This window comes from Triplophysa rosa, linkage group LG21 (assembly GCF_024868665.1).
Source record: "Triplophysa rosa linkage group LG21, Trosa_1v2, whole genome shotgun sequence".
NCBI classification, from domain to species: Eukaryota; Metazoa; Chordata; class Actinopteri; order Cypriniformes; family Nemacheilidae; genus Triplophysa; species Triplophysa rosa.
This window is the reverse complement of record NC_079910.1, coordinates 8,876,472-8,888,954: the sequence shown is the minus strand read 5'-3', so window position 1 is coordinate 8,888,954 and position 12,483 is coordinate 8,876,472. Positions and strand designations below refer to the sequence as shown.

At 38.6% G+C, this 12,483-nt stretch overlaps 2 protein-coding genes across 6 annotated transcripts in view; both read left to right on the top strand.

The window, feature by feature from the left end:
• Positions 1–691: 691 nt before the first annotated feature.
• Positions 692–3,801, top strand: ttpal (tocopherol (alpha) transfer protein-like). 3 transcript variants are annotated; one of them, XM_057319286.1, is made up of 6 exons: positions 728–743; positions 988–1,026; positions 1,100–1,607; positions 1,862–2,055; positions 2,150–2,260; positions 2,551–3,801. In XM_057319286.1, exons 3-6 carry the CDS (start codon positions 1,166–1,168, stop codon positions 2,827–2,829), a joined length of 1,026 nt encoding a protein of 341 aa, XP_057175269.1. In that variant the 5' UTR covers positions 728–743; positions 988–1,026; positions 1,100–1,165; the 3' UTR covers positions 2,830–3,801. The 3 variants fall into 3 exon arrangements, with proteins under 3 accessions (XP_057175268.1, XP_057175269.1, XP_057175267.1); XM_057319285.1 differs by lacking the exon at positions 988–1,026 and having other exon boundaries at positions 692–743; XM_057319284.1 differs by lacking the exon at positions 728–743 and having other exon boundaries at positions 790–1,026.
• A 447-nt stretch (positions 3,802–4,248) lies between these two features.
• pkig (protein kinase (cAMP-dependent, catalytic) inhibitor gamma) overlaps positions 4,249–12,483 on the top strand; it is a 22,397-nt gene continuing 14,162 nt past the window's right edge. The window contains exons 1-2 of one of the 3 annotated variants that reach the window (XM_057319297.1): positions 6,777–6,962; positions 7,654–7,789. The gene's annotated coding sequence lies outside the window, so the exon portion shown is untranslated. Of the gene's footprint in view, positions 4,470–6,776; positions 6,963–7,653; positions 7,790–12,483 lie in introns of those variants that run through there. The other 2 variants (XM_057319295.1, XM_057319296.1) reach the window with 2 other exon arrangements.

The following is a 12,483-nucleotide window of genomic DNA, read 5'->3' as shown; positions in this document are numbered from 1 at the left end:
TCAACAGGGTGAGCAATCCTAATACCACTTGTCATGTGAACGCACTTATGTATTAATATCAAATGTCATATCATGCTATATTACAAAACATATTTTTTAGAGCAGCACTTCAGGAACGTAATCGTCTTCAGCAGTAAAATCAGCTTCAAAACAAGATGATAAAAGAAGAGTAACACGTGGCAGAGCATGGTCAAGGATTTTCTGCGCTGCATGTGTGTGCGCTGCTAAGCAGCACTGATAACGGCCAATAAAACAATTCACGAGGCTGGTACACATGCTGATAGATTCTCATAAGAAATCTTTGTCAGTGAATGATATTTGTCAATTACTCGGTGTACCCTCATGTTATCACATCTACAATTCAGTAAACATGTGTCAAGTAACATTATAAAATATAATTCCATTTACAGACGTTTGTGGGCTCGCACCTTTCTCGAAGACCTGTTCACTCAATGCGACTGAATGACGCACACGAAATAATTATCTATAAGCTACAAAAACCGAACCCAACGCATACACATGTGTATACGAATTACTTACAGTGTTGCAATTATGCCACCTGGCGGGTAAAGTGTGACAACTTGTAAATTGTAACTGGCTTTCATTTCGCAGCCCAAATGTCATCTGCTGGCTTGTAGGTTAGCGAACTCAGCGTCTGACATCATACATCACGTGGTGTAGAGTAGCCAATGGGAGGACGGCTTTTCCCTGTACACGGAACTGATTGCGGATTTCTTGGGCAGGTAGGTTGTTACGTTCACTGCTTGATTTATGTTCGGTTTTACATGAAGTGTTTCAGTTTAAACCAAATCGCACACCATAAAAACCAGTGTCTGCATTCGGTATTTTTAGATTTTTCATAAACTGCATTATAAGGCTTTTTCAAACAACATGACCAACACATTAGAGCCCAAATAGGGTCATAATATTGTATTTGTTTAACACCAGTTATTAAATATATATATATTTTTGTGCTTGTGTTAACAGTTAGTGATTGGACATTGCTGTTCCTTGTGAAAGATCTTGGTATGCCTGTAATGTTTGCATTATTTTTCATATTCTGTAATCAGTATGACTCACTCTGTCATCATCTTTTCAGTTTTGCCACATACTCAGACCTGTAATACACTGATCCACAAACAGTCAAATCAAATCAAAACAGTACATGGAAGACCAAAATTGTCTCATTGATGTGGGCCCTACAAGGGAAGAAGTGACAGGTGAGGGTTTCCCAGTCGCTCCTCCTCCCATCTACACCTGCACCCTGACTCCTGAGCTGGTGGCCAAGGCACGTGAGCAGCTCCAGGAGAAGCCAGAATGGAGGCCCCGGGATGTCCAGGCATTAAGAGATATGATACTAAAAGACCACCCTAATCTGAGAACGCGCTTGGATGATGCATTTCTCCTGCGCTTCCTCAGGGCCAGAAAGTTTGATTATGACCGAGCCCTTCAGCTTCTTCTGAATTATCATGCCAGCAGGAAAGCCTGGCCTGAGGTGTTTCAGGATCTGAAGCCCTCCGCAGTGAAGCATGTGCTGGACCTGGGCTTTCTCACTGTCCTGCCCAGACCAGATCCACACGGACGGTACATACTGTGTTTACGTCCAGGTAATGGTTGAACCGTTGAAGATGTCTTTTTATAGACTTCACCAGACTATCATTAGACGTGTGCTGTTCATGTGAAAGCTTAATATGAGTATGAAATCATAATAATAATAATTATGTAAAAAGAAGAATAGATAAAAAATTTGTGTCACAATAAAGCACCAGAACTAATATTCCACACCATCAATTGGAATGTTGCTTATCTAAGCAACACCTTTCATTGTCTGCTCATGCAGTATTTATCTTTTTTTTTGTAGGTAAATGGAGGCCTAATGACTATCCATTTGTCGACAACATTCGGGCCATTTATTTGACTTTAGAGAAGCTGATTCAGCCCGAGGAAACCCAAGTGAATGGAATTGTTATCCTGGTGGATTATGCAGGGGTTGGTCTCTCTCAAGCCTCTAATCCAGGTCCTCTCCTAGCAAAGAAAGTTGTTAGCATTCTTCAGGTAAGACATTACTAAATCATTAAAGTACAGCAATCAGTTATAATAAAGTTATTGATTCTGGCTGAAACACTGAATGGCTGCTTTTGTGTTTCAGGATGGATTCCCAATAAGAATAAAAGCAGTAAACATTATAAATGAGCCACGTATCTTCAAGGGTATTTTTGCGATAATCAAGCCCTTTCTTAAAGAGAAAATGGCGGAGAGGGTGAGTAACTTTAGCATAAAATACATTTTAATAATTTGTCTCCATTTTTTTATTCTTTAGAGTTTTTCATGTAGATGTACACAAATAAACAGATTTACTTCATAATGAACATATACCATTGCACCTTAAAATAATTATTTATTTATAGAATACAATTATTGAATTATATGTATTTGTTTAAACAAAATAATGCATGGCCTGAATGTGTTTAAAATATGAACTATGTGATGAAACTGTAGCATAATAGAATGACTAGGTGGATGTCATTTTGGCCTGTCGATTCCCCACAGTTTGTTTTACATGGCTCAGACTTGGCTTCTCTCCATCGGGTCATCCCTCCATCTGTGTTGCCTGAAGAGTATGGAGGAGTGTCTGGTAGACTTGACATGTCAGCCTGGTCCAGAACGCTGCTGGAGGCTGAGGAAGAGTTTGTGGTGGAGTTTTGTCAGCCTGATCCTCTGGAGGGAGTAATTCTTCCAGACTCCATGCTGTTTGAGGGAGAGCAAGCAGGAGCTCATGGAGAGGATTCTTTCAGACATCTACGTTCTCAGCTTTACTATTGTTACTGACCTCTGGTGACCTTGTCCCTGGTTCTTTTGAAGGTCAAGATACATACACTGTTTGCACAGTTCTGTCAAGCAACGAGGTATCCGTATCTGGTCATCTGTATTTTAAAAACTTGATTCTGGAGCATTTTTCAGATCACTCCTAATCTTTCTTTTCAGAGGGAAATCCTGGGATTTTAATATTTAGTGATCAGTATTTATTTTCTTGTATTTACTTTGTGTTAAATATCATCAATTTATAATTTTTTGAAATGTGCTTTAATTTGCATTTTGTGTCAAACACGAATAAAATCTACATTTTTCTGTAGATTGGACATTGGAGATAGTGGGTCATGTCACTGAAATCCAAAGCAATAACAATGTGCATACTTAAATATAAATGCATTATATAACTCACATATGGTGTAATATAGTTATACAACTATATTGTTATTCTATGCTATAGATTGGTCTACAAAAAAACGATATTTATGATTGTTTCTTTTTTATTTGTGGATAGCACAGCTCTAAAGCTGTTATATGCCTTACACTGTTAACAAAAACTGCATTACTGAATTTATTATTGGAGACAGCTGTGTTTTTTAAGTTGAGGCTAGTCAGAAAGTTGTGCTTATAGAATGTTTTGAGATGATGTGGATTAGCTAAATGTATATATTTTAAGTATGTATTCTGAGTTATGTCATAGCCACATAACATCTTAAAGGAGTGGCCAATGTAAAGTTCTCAGTGTGTGTTTCCATGTTGTTGTTTGCCAAAATACTTCATAGAACCACATTTAATATTGTACAAGTGTTGAATAGATAATTGTGTGGTGTTTCAAAGACTGGGATATCGTTTTATCGGTCCTGCTGAGCACATTTTATACCTGATTTTAAAGCCTTACGTTTAGTTTCAGTATTGTAGTCATGTATTATTGCAAACACTTTATTTTGTCTGATTGTAGTAGTTGTTAACTCAATAAACACGATTATTTTCAGAGATGGATTTTGTTGGCTGTGCTGTATGGTATGGATTTTTCCAGAAGATGGAGACAAACAGCACTTGATAGACACTTCCTCCTATATCTGGTGAATGTATATAGTTACAGTCTTGTTTTGGAGTAACATTCACTGGCTGTTTGTCACAGTATTCTCACAATACTGCCATTATTGTTACAATCGTGAAACACAGTACGTTAATATATGATATTTGTCTTTTTTTTCTGTTTTGATGCGCAGCGACGGACGGGTTACCACAGTTTTATTGTAGTACTGTAGTGTGGTGTTTTGGCGGAAACTGTGGTTACCATGGTAAATTTAGTCACGTACTCCCACTCCCCATCATGTTGCTAATGTTTTATCCATATGCACTATTTTAGCATGCATGCGAAGTGCTCTTATTGGTAAGAGCAGGCGGAGTGTGATTGGCTGCGGGATAACTCCATTTTGGAAACAGCTGTTTGAAGCCCTATCCCTCTTTGCATTGTGTTCAATAGGCTGTCAGAGTCTCGTTGGATTTGACTGGGATCTCACCCGTTTATGTTTTTGTCGGAACTGATATATTGAGAATTCGAGGTAAGCGGGAAGAGCGATCGGGAATGAATGGAAATCCCAACAAAAAGTGGATGGCGTTGTAACAAGTGGAAGAAAGTGAAGACGATCAAGGTTAGTAGTACTCATTACGGTGTGCCATCGCTGCTGCTGCGATGATGGTTGACTAGCCGACATAGTTTTAGTAGTGACCATGGGGCTCTGGTAGTGACTAAACAGACGATGGAAAAGAGGACAATGACGTGTTTCAAAGATTATGCTAAAATGAGGAAAAATATACTGGTTAAATGTTAGTTGTGTAGTGATTTTTGTAGTTCGGTTTTACTGAAATTAAAGATTACAGCGCAACGTGGGACATAATGTTGAAAAATCTTCCAATGTTTGCGGATCAAGGCAAAGCCATTTTCTGCTATTACATTATTGTAATTGTGGATATTTTCTAGAAACAAAGTGGGTTGTTTAGCCTATCTTTACTTGGTTATTGTTTCCTGGTAGCATTTCACAGTGTTTTTGTTTTCATAAAAACGCACACGTTTGTTAATGTATGTAACTTACAGTAATCGTAAGCGAAATCAGCACTATTCTTTCTAAAATTCTTATTGGCTAAAGAAATTATGGGAGAACGTCTCCAAACATTAGGAACGCTTTTCACAAACCCTTCTCTAAAATAGTTATAAAATAAGTGTTAAACATATCTGTATTGGTTATATGTATGCTTTCATGGTGTTACATGGTCTGCCTGTCATTTGTAAAGCATCGAGCCTGCTGTAAAGAGTAACTTAAGTGGTGAAGAAAATGGATGGACGTACATTTCTGGAACAACGTTAAAGGGGCACTTGGGCCTCTCTAATGGGGCTGTGGGAAGTGCAAGTACATTCATGGGATCTTTTGGCAAAGCAGGAGTAGGAGGAACCCTTGAGCTCAAAGACAACATGGATTTGATTTGGATGAGTCTCACGTCAACAATGAACAATCTGAAGCAAAACTATCCTAAACAATCAGTGCATTGTGGTAGCCCTTTTAACTTTTCATAGTCATGTGAGCTGTGTAAGTAGATCTAGACTATTATGCCTCTGAGGCATGTTCTGAATACAGTGTTAATATTTGATGCCATAAGGGATTGTTGTATTCATCTGTGTTGTAGTGAAGGTCATGATGTGTGTTTGTTTCAGCTGTCAGTTTTTACTGTAGTCGTCCCCGGTGTGTCATGAGTTCAGTTGTCCTTTCTTTTGTCTGTTTTGGACTTAAAATATGTTTTTCTTGCCATCATGATGCGCTGAGCTTCATCTCTAAAGTGGGTTGATGAAATGGTATGTAGTGCTACTCAGAGCTGTGTCGTGACCATTGTCATTTCTCATTGTCATGCGGCAGTAACAGTATCTGGGCTCTGTTGGCGGCACTCTGATTGGTAAAGTGCTCTCAGGCTCTTTGCTTAAAGTGAAAAGTTCATTTGCATGACATGGTGAGAATCTTGCCCAAGCCTGATTTCACCTCATTATCGGCACACAGTGTTCATCGAGGGCTTTTGTTTGGATTTGTTTTTCTCTATTAAAAATATTTTCTTACTCTGGTGAATGGGCTACTAAATAGTCCTGCCATTAGTCATGAATATAAATTAGGGCTGCACCATAAATCGCGATTAACACTAAATATCTCGTAAATCCTAATGTTGTGATAGTGCCACATAGTCAGTATGAGAGTCAAACCACCAATGGTTTACTTCTAGTCATCTCATAATAAACTGAGAAAGTATTTAAACCTTGGTGAAATCCTGTTTGTCATCCCCAGATATTTTGGTGTTTACAATTACCTTGATCAAATTGCACAAATTGTCTTCATTGCCTAATCAAGAAGACTGTTCGTATTTTATCATTATTGCTAGACTGCAATTTTAAGCTCCATTATAACCTGCTGAGAGAGCTGATGAGGTCATTAATGCTATTGCACATGACATTTACAGCTTAATAGTGTCAATAAAATTACATTTATACTATTTGGTATATAATCAAGGAATCTGGTTTGACAGTTTGCCGACTTTTAGTGTGGTTAACACATTAGCCACTGACTATATGTTGTGAGCTGTTCTTATATTTTCATATGCAGTGTTTTAGACACCTTATTTATACATAAGCTTTGATTTTACGACACTTGTGGTCCATTCAAATTAGCAGGCATGACCTATAAAACTGGTACTGACTACATTCCAATTTTCATGTGCATATAGACATGGTCAGTGTGGCTCTGCAGTTATCTGTCTTGTCTAAAGCTGCTGGCAAGATTCATTCAGATTGTCATTCAAGGTTTAAAAGCTTCTCCCAGGATATGTTTGGCTTGTTTTCCTCTCTTCACAACTCAGAGCAAATCAAATCACTTTACGCCCACATCCTCCCTGGTCTGTGGGAGAGAGGCGTGCTGCAGCTGTGTGGGATCCACTCGCTGCGGAGGGAGTGAGCGAGACGGGAAGGAGAAAGAGAGACGGGGAGAGAATGAGGCTCGCTCGCAAACAGGATCAGAGGAAGCTGCTTTCTGCTTCTCGCTGGGACTAAAATAAAACGGCTTTTTTTCAGGTTCTCGGAGAGCTCTGTAGCACCGTGTTATTAGCGTTTGGTGAGTAATTGAAGCTCTGTGCCGTGACTGTAAGTTTGGATACTGGTAGTTAGCTTGCCTTGAAGTATTGATAGTTGGAAGTTAGAAGGGGTTAAGGATGGGGCAGCAGATGTAGTGGTACAGTGACAGGTGGTGTTTAAGGCTTTACAGCTGTTCAGCTTGGTTTGCTTGTCCAGGACGTTTCTGTTTAATTGGTGTTTGGGTTTGAAAGCTTTGGGCACTGGGTGGCTTATACCATAGATCTCGCCTACGTATTACTCGTACTCATTAAACTATCATAGTATATTGTGCATTAGCACAAAACAGCAAAAATGTTGACACGACCCATGTTTAGATTACTTTTATTAGTTTTTCTCCAAACATTTTGGTTGGGCCTGCATGTTTAATATTGCAATAGCTGTAGGTAATTGAGAAGATCTGTTCTGGATTCATTTATTATAGGTTTGTGTTGTTGTGGTAATGTGTGTGGTTATGTGTCATGAGCAGTTATCAGTTTAAAATCTGTTCTGGGTTCAGCAGATATTGTGGTACTCTTTAATTTGGGATATCCCGCGTAATTTAGTTGTGAAAAATATAAATCTTGGATTTACCATTTCTGCATAGATGTTGAAATGCATTGTACTTCTTACTGCAACAGTTAATATGTCTATATTCTGTTCCTAATCTCACTTTTTGTCTGTCTGCATACCAGATGTACTGTATTGTGCAGTGTGGTTTTGTCTGTCTGGCTGTCAGACTGTGGTTGCAGGAGGACATAAATGACATAAAAGGACACACACCCCACCTGCTTCCTGTTAAGGCCGTGTTCATTTCAACAGCAGAACTAGGTGTGTGTAACAAGGTCCTGTCAAAGAGACAATATCCTGCCCTTTAAAAGAGAAGTTCACCCAACAATGAAAATTCTGTCATTATTTGCTCTCCCTCATGATGTGCCTAACCCATCTGCTGTTGTTTTGAGTAGAACACCCATACATATGGCTGTCAAGCTCCTAAAAATGACAAAACGCCATTAAAGTAATCTGAACATCTAATGAGCTATCAAATCTTTCAGAGACATACAATAGCTGTGTTAAGTTCAGACTGAAATTTATGTTAAGATGTTGTCACGTTTTCGCTTCTTTGCCTAAGGAGATAACGTATACGAAACATGCGCTGTAGAGCAGTTTGTCCATTTAGGGCCACTGTAGAAACAACATGGTGAATTCCATGTAAGGGGACCGGCAGTGTACTGTACGTAGATAGAAATAGCTCATTTTATGGTAATAAAAACATAACGCTTCATTATGTCAGGTCTTTATACACCTCTGAAGACATAGTTATGTATATTATATTGCTTTTCTGTCAGTAGATCCTCCAAAAAATTACACACTGGACCTTAAAGAGAAAGGTCCTACTTTGGTTTATGGAGTGTCCAACAACAGGTTTATGTACATAGAAGGTGTAAAAACACTATTATTTCATAATAATAGGCAGTTATTCTTACCTTACTTCTTGACTGACTCTCAAATGATTGGTCAGATGGTCTGGTCTGCTGTGATTGGTCTACCGCGAATGAGGCTCACGAGTTACAGTGTTTGCGGGAGAAGAGTGAAGTTTTCGCGGGCAGTCCTAGCAAAACGTAGGCAGGGACTATATGTAATAACGTAAATACGCGGCGGTTCGCGAATCGGACTAGGGACGACTTGTTTGCGTGATTCAGAGTCGACTCACTTTTTTCCAAGCCAATAACTTTGTTATTCATTCACCTTCAGATTTACAACTATGTACTCTTTAAATTTTTCCATTTTTATGCAAACATAATAGCTATGAACTGTTGTATGGCAAAAGCTGCATAATGATTTTGTTCCAGGTGAATAAATAACGGCGTATGTATTTGGAATAACACGAGAAAGTAAATAAAGCAATAGTTTCGTTCACTTTTGCTAGTTTTGTTTATCTTAAGCATCATGTTTTGTGCAGCTTGTAATAGCAGGGTGGAGATGCTGGCGAGTGTATTTCAACGTGGCATTTGGTTTGACTATAATTTGTGCTCAAAACCATCATTTTCCAAACAACACAATTATTTTCAGTAGTGAACTTTTGACTGTTTGTATGCAATATATCTCAGCATATCTCAGTTTAGGTTTGAAAATAAAATATGTTGCGATAAAACAAACTCCCACTGTTTTAATCTGAACCCACCACCTGTTCATGACTCAGTGCTGAATCTTGCCTTTAGTCTTTGCTGTCATATGTCTGATTCATGGGAAAACCCAAAGTCTGATTTAAATCCATTTTAGCGCACACCCTCTCTCTGCTTTTCTCTCTTTTAATGATTAGATGGATCACTAGCCGTATTGAAACACTAAGTGGTAATTATGTCTAATAACAGAATTCTATTCTGTTGGTTCAAGCAGTGATTTGAACCCTCTCAATTAGCAAACAATATCTTTTTTTTCCTCTCTGCTCATTTTTCAGAACTGATGATTCACAGGCGGATTAACTGTGACTGTTGACCGCAAACTGCCTCCTGTGCGCTTGCGTGTTGTAACTCATTTTTAATTTTGACAGTAGAAACATCGTCATCTTTCATTGGCACATAGTTTTACTTCCTCCAAAGTGGCCCAGAAGGAAACTTTAGCAGACAGGGAAAAGATTGCCTAATTGAGACCTTTTCTGCGCTGAGAGCGTTTTAAAGTGAAACTCTTGTGTGCTTTCATTAAGGATAATGGATACCTTCTTTTTTTAGCTCGTCGGTATCACAGTCATTGTCAGGCGCTTGAGAATGGGTGTGCTTGCTTATTATAGCTGTGTATTAATTGTATATGAGGTGACAGTCTCTTGGCTTGATGTCTTGGGAGAAATAAGATAAAACACTTTCTGAAACCGTAGTAGTTCTGCATGAGGTTGTGAAATGTATTTGTCAAGCAATTTTTGTTTTTATTTAGTATGCAAGAAAGTCTGAGTTTAAATGCTGCCTTGACAATAGTGTTATGTTTGTCACTGGGTTTTTCAAACATCTAACAAATAAAAAGTATTAAAAAGGTCCAATCTGTAATTTTTCGGAGGATCTATTGACAGAAAAGCAATATAATATACATAACTATATCTTCAGAGGTGTATAAAGACCTTACATAATGAAGCGTTATGTTTTTATTACCTTAGAATGAACTATATTTATCTATATACACCGTGAGTCCCCTTACATGGAATTCCTAAAGCCCTAAACAGACAAACTGCTCTACAGAGCGCGTTTCGTAAATATGTGATCTCCTTTGGCAAAAAAAAAGAAAACATGACGACATCTTAGTTCTGTGTCAGCCACCGTAGTGCCCCGAAAGGGAGGGGACGATGTGGAGTGAGCCGTTGGTTGCAATTCGCAACCTCACCGTAGATGCCGCTAAATTTCATACCTTTAAAAACTACATTCTTTTTCCATTTCCTGAAAATCAAAATCCATTTCTCTTCACCACATTGTCCTTCAGTTTAAACAGGCACGTCTGAAAGACATTGTGAGCTTTTTATTCAATGAAGTCTGATTCTGCTGTTGAGGTTTTTGTTATTCAAATAATGAAGCAAACACATCCACATCCACATGCTTAGCACCACCCGTGCTAAGCAAATAATGTTGGCACTGTGTTGGATGCGGATGCTGTGCAATTATTAAAGAAGGATTTGTGTCGTTGCGTGGCGGCTCTAAAGTTCAACGGTCCCGAACTGCCCTAACATTTGACTCGGTCTCCCTGCAGCGTCCTCATTATTATTTAATATTTGCTCTGATATCAAAAGGGCTGATGGGCCACACAGGGAAATGAAGCCCATCAGTTCCTGCATTAGTAGAGGCAACGGCCGAGCACCTTCATCTCACGCAGCCTTTTAAAATGCTAACACTTTGTTTCATCAAATAACAGCTAATATTCAGGTGAACAGAAAGCCGTGCGGCACCAGACCTTTAATCTCAATTTCAGCATCACTTCCAAACATCACTTAATTGCTTCTTAGTGGCTTTAAAAAGCTTGCAGTTGTAAAGTGGCGGCTCTTCAGACGGTGCCCAGGTGGGTAAAAGAGTCTCAATGTGGAAAAGCGTCGTCGAAATGGTCTATCGGCCAACCACAAAAGTTTTGCGTTTGATTTGCAGTGCTTATCTTGATCCTCTGCAGAGTCCTCGCAGTTGGAGTGGCGGTGGTCCCGCTGGGGTCTGGAAGATGAAGGATTGGATGCGTGATGCGTCACGTGTGTAGCACCACAGACTCTTCCAAACACTGTAGGCTTGGCAGCCTCTTCTCTGCCAGCTCTATTTCCAATATGCCTGTAATCATTACACATTTCAGAGCTGTTTTGTTTGTCATGCAAACTGTCAGTGCTGGCATTAAAGGGATGGATTTTGGACATCTGATCTATGCCAGCTGCCTGGGTTTCTGGTTGTTTGTATATTGAGGCTAATACTGCTGTGATGGAGATAAACAGAATGTAAAAAGGAAACATTTCTTATGGAATATTTGTATTTATATGTGGATTTAAAATAACAGGCAATGTTAGCTTTACTGGAGGCACAAGACCAAATCAATAAAAAAAAAAAATGTTTAAGCTTGTACCAAAATTATATCTTCTATTAGGGATGCCACAATACTCAATATAATATTGAACCGTTCGGTACGACCTCCACGGTTCAATACGTGTAAGTGAATTGGGGTTTTCCGGTTTTGCGTTTAAATTTTTGAAATTACACCGTGAACTGGCTCTGTCTGAGTTTGTCTGTATGCTGAGATAGATAAACGCATCCCCACGAGTAATATCTAATAGCGAGTGGCAGGGCTGTCACGATTATGAAATTTGACTGATGATTAATTGTCTAATAAATCATTGCGATTATGACGATTAATGGTTTGTTTTAAGGCTTTGGCGATTATGACGATCAATTGTCTGTTTTTGAGCTTTGACATTTAATTCTCATACATTTTTATTCAGCTTTGAAACGACCATATTATTCTGAATATAAGACTATGTTTTTTTCTTGGAAATACATCAGAAAAAATTGGGTCATCATATATTTAAGGTTTAGGCTTTTACCTGTCAATAATACAACCGCCAAATACTTGTAAATGAAGTAAATTGATCAGGAGTGAATTGAAGCCACCATTAAAATACTATCAGTCATAGAAAAGCTTCTAGTCTGTTTTTTTCTCACTTGCAAGACTACAATAAAAGTTTACTTCTATGTTAATGAGATTTTGGTAGACTGGTTTTCACACTGAGATTAGCTTAAATAATATTAAATTGTACTGCAGGTAATTTGTAGATGTTTTAGTTTTTTTTTAAGTGATTGTGTTGTGGTGGTACATTTTACAAGTATTACCATGCTTTAGTAACAATATATACACTAAAATATGCAATATGCATATACACTACAGCTCCCCCTAGTGTCTTCTATAGAGATGTGCAATAATTGCGATGATCTGAAACCATCGCGATGAGGTCAAACAATCGCGATGAGACGATTATTTAATAATCGTGACAGCCCTAGCGAGTGGTGGTCGGGCGG

What these genes read in the sequence shown, in the direction of transcription:
- ttpal (XM_057319285.1), top strand. Translation starts at nt 1,166, where the DNA reads ATGGAAGACCAAAATTGTCTCATTGATGTGGGCCCTACAAGGGAAGAA. An exon ending in AAGTTGTTAGCATTCTTCAG is followed by an intron (nt 2,056 to 2,149) that starts GTAAGACATTAC and finishes TTTGTGTTTCAG; the next exon opens with GATGGATTCCCAATAAGAAT. An exon ending in AAGAGAAAATGGCGGAGAGG is followed by an intron (nt 2,261 to 2,550) that starts GTGAGTAACTTT and finishes GATTCCCCACAG; the next exon opens with TTTGTTTTACATGGCTCAGA.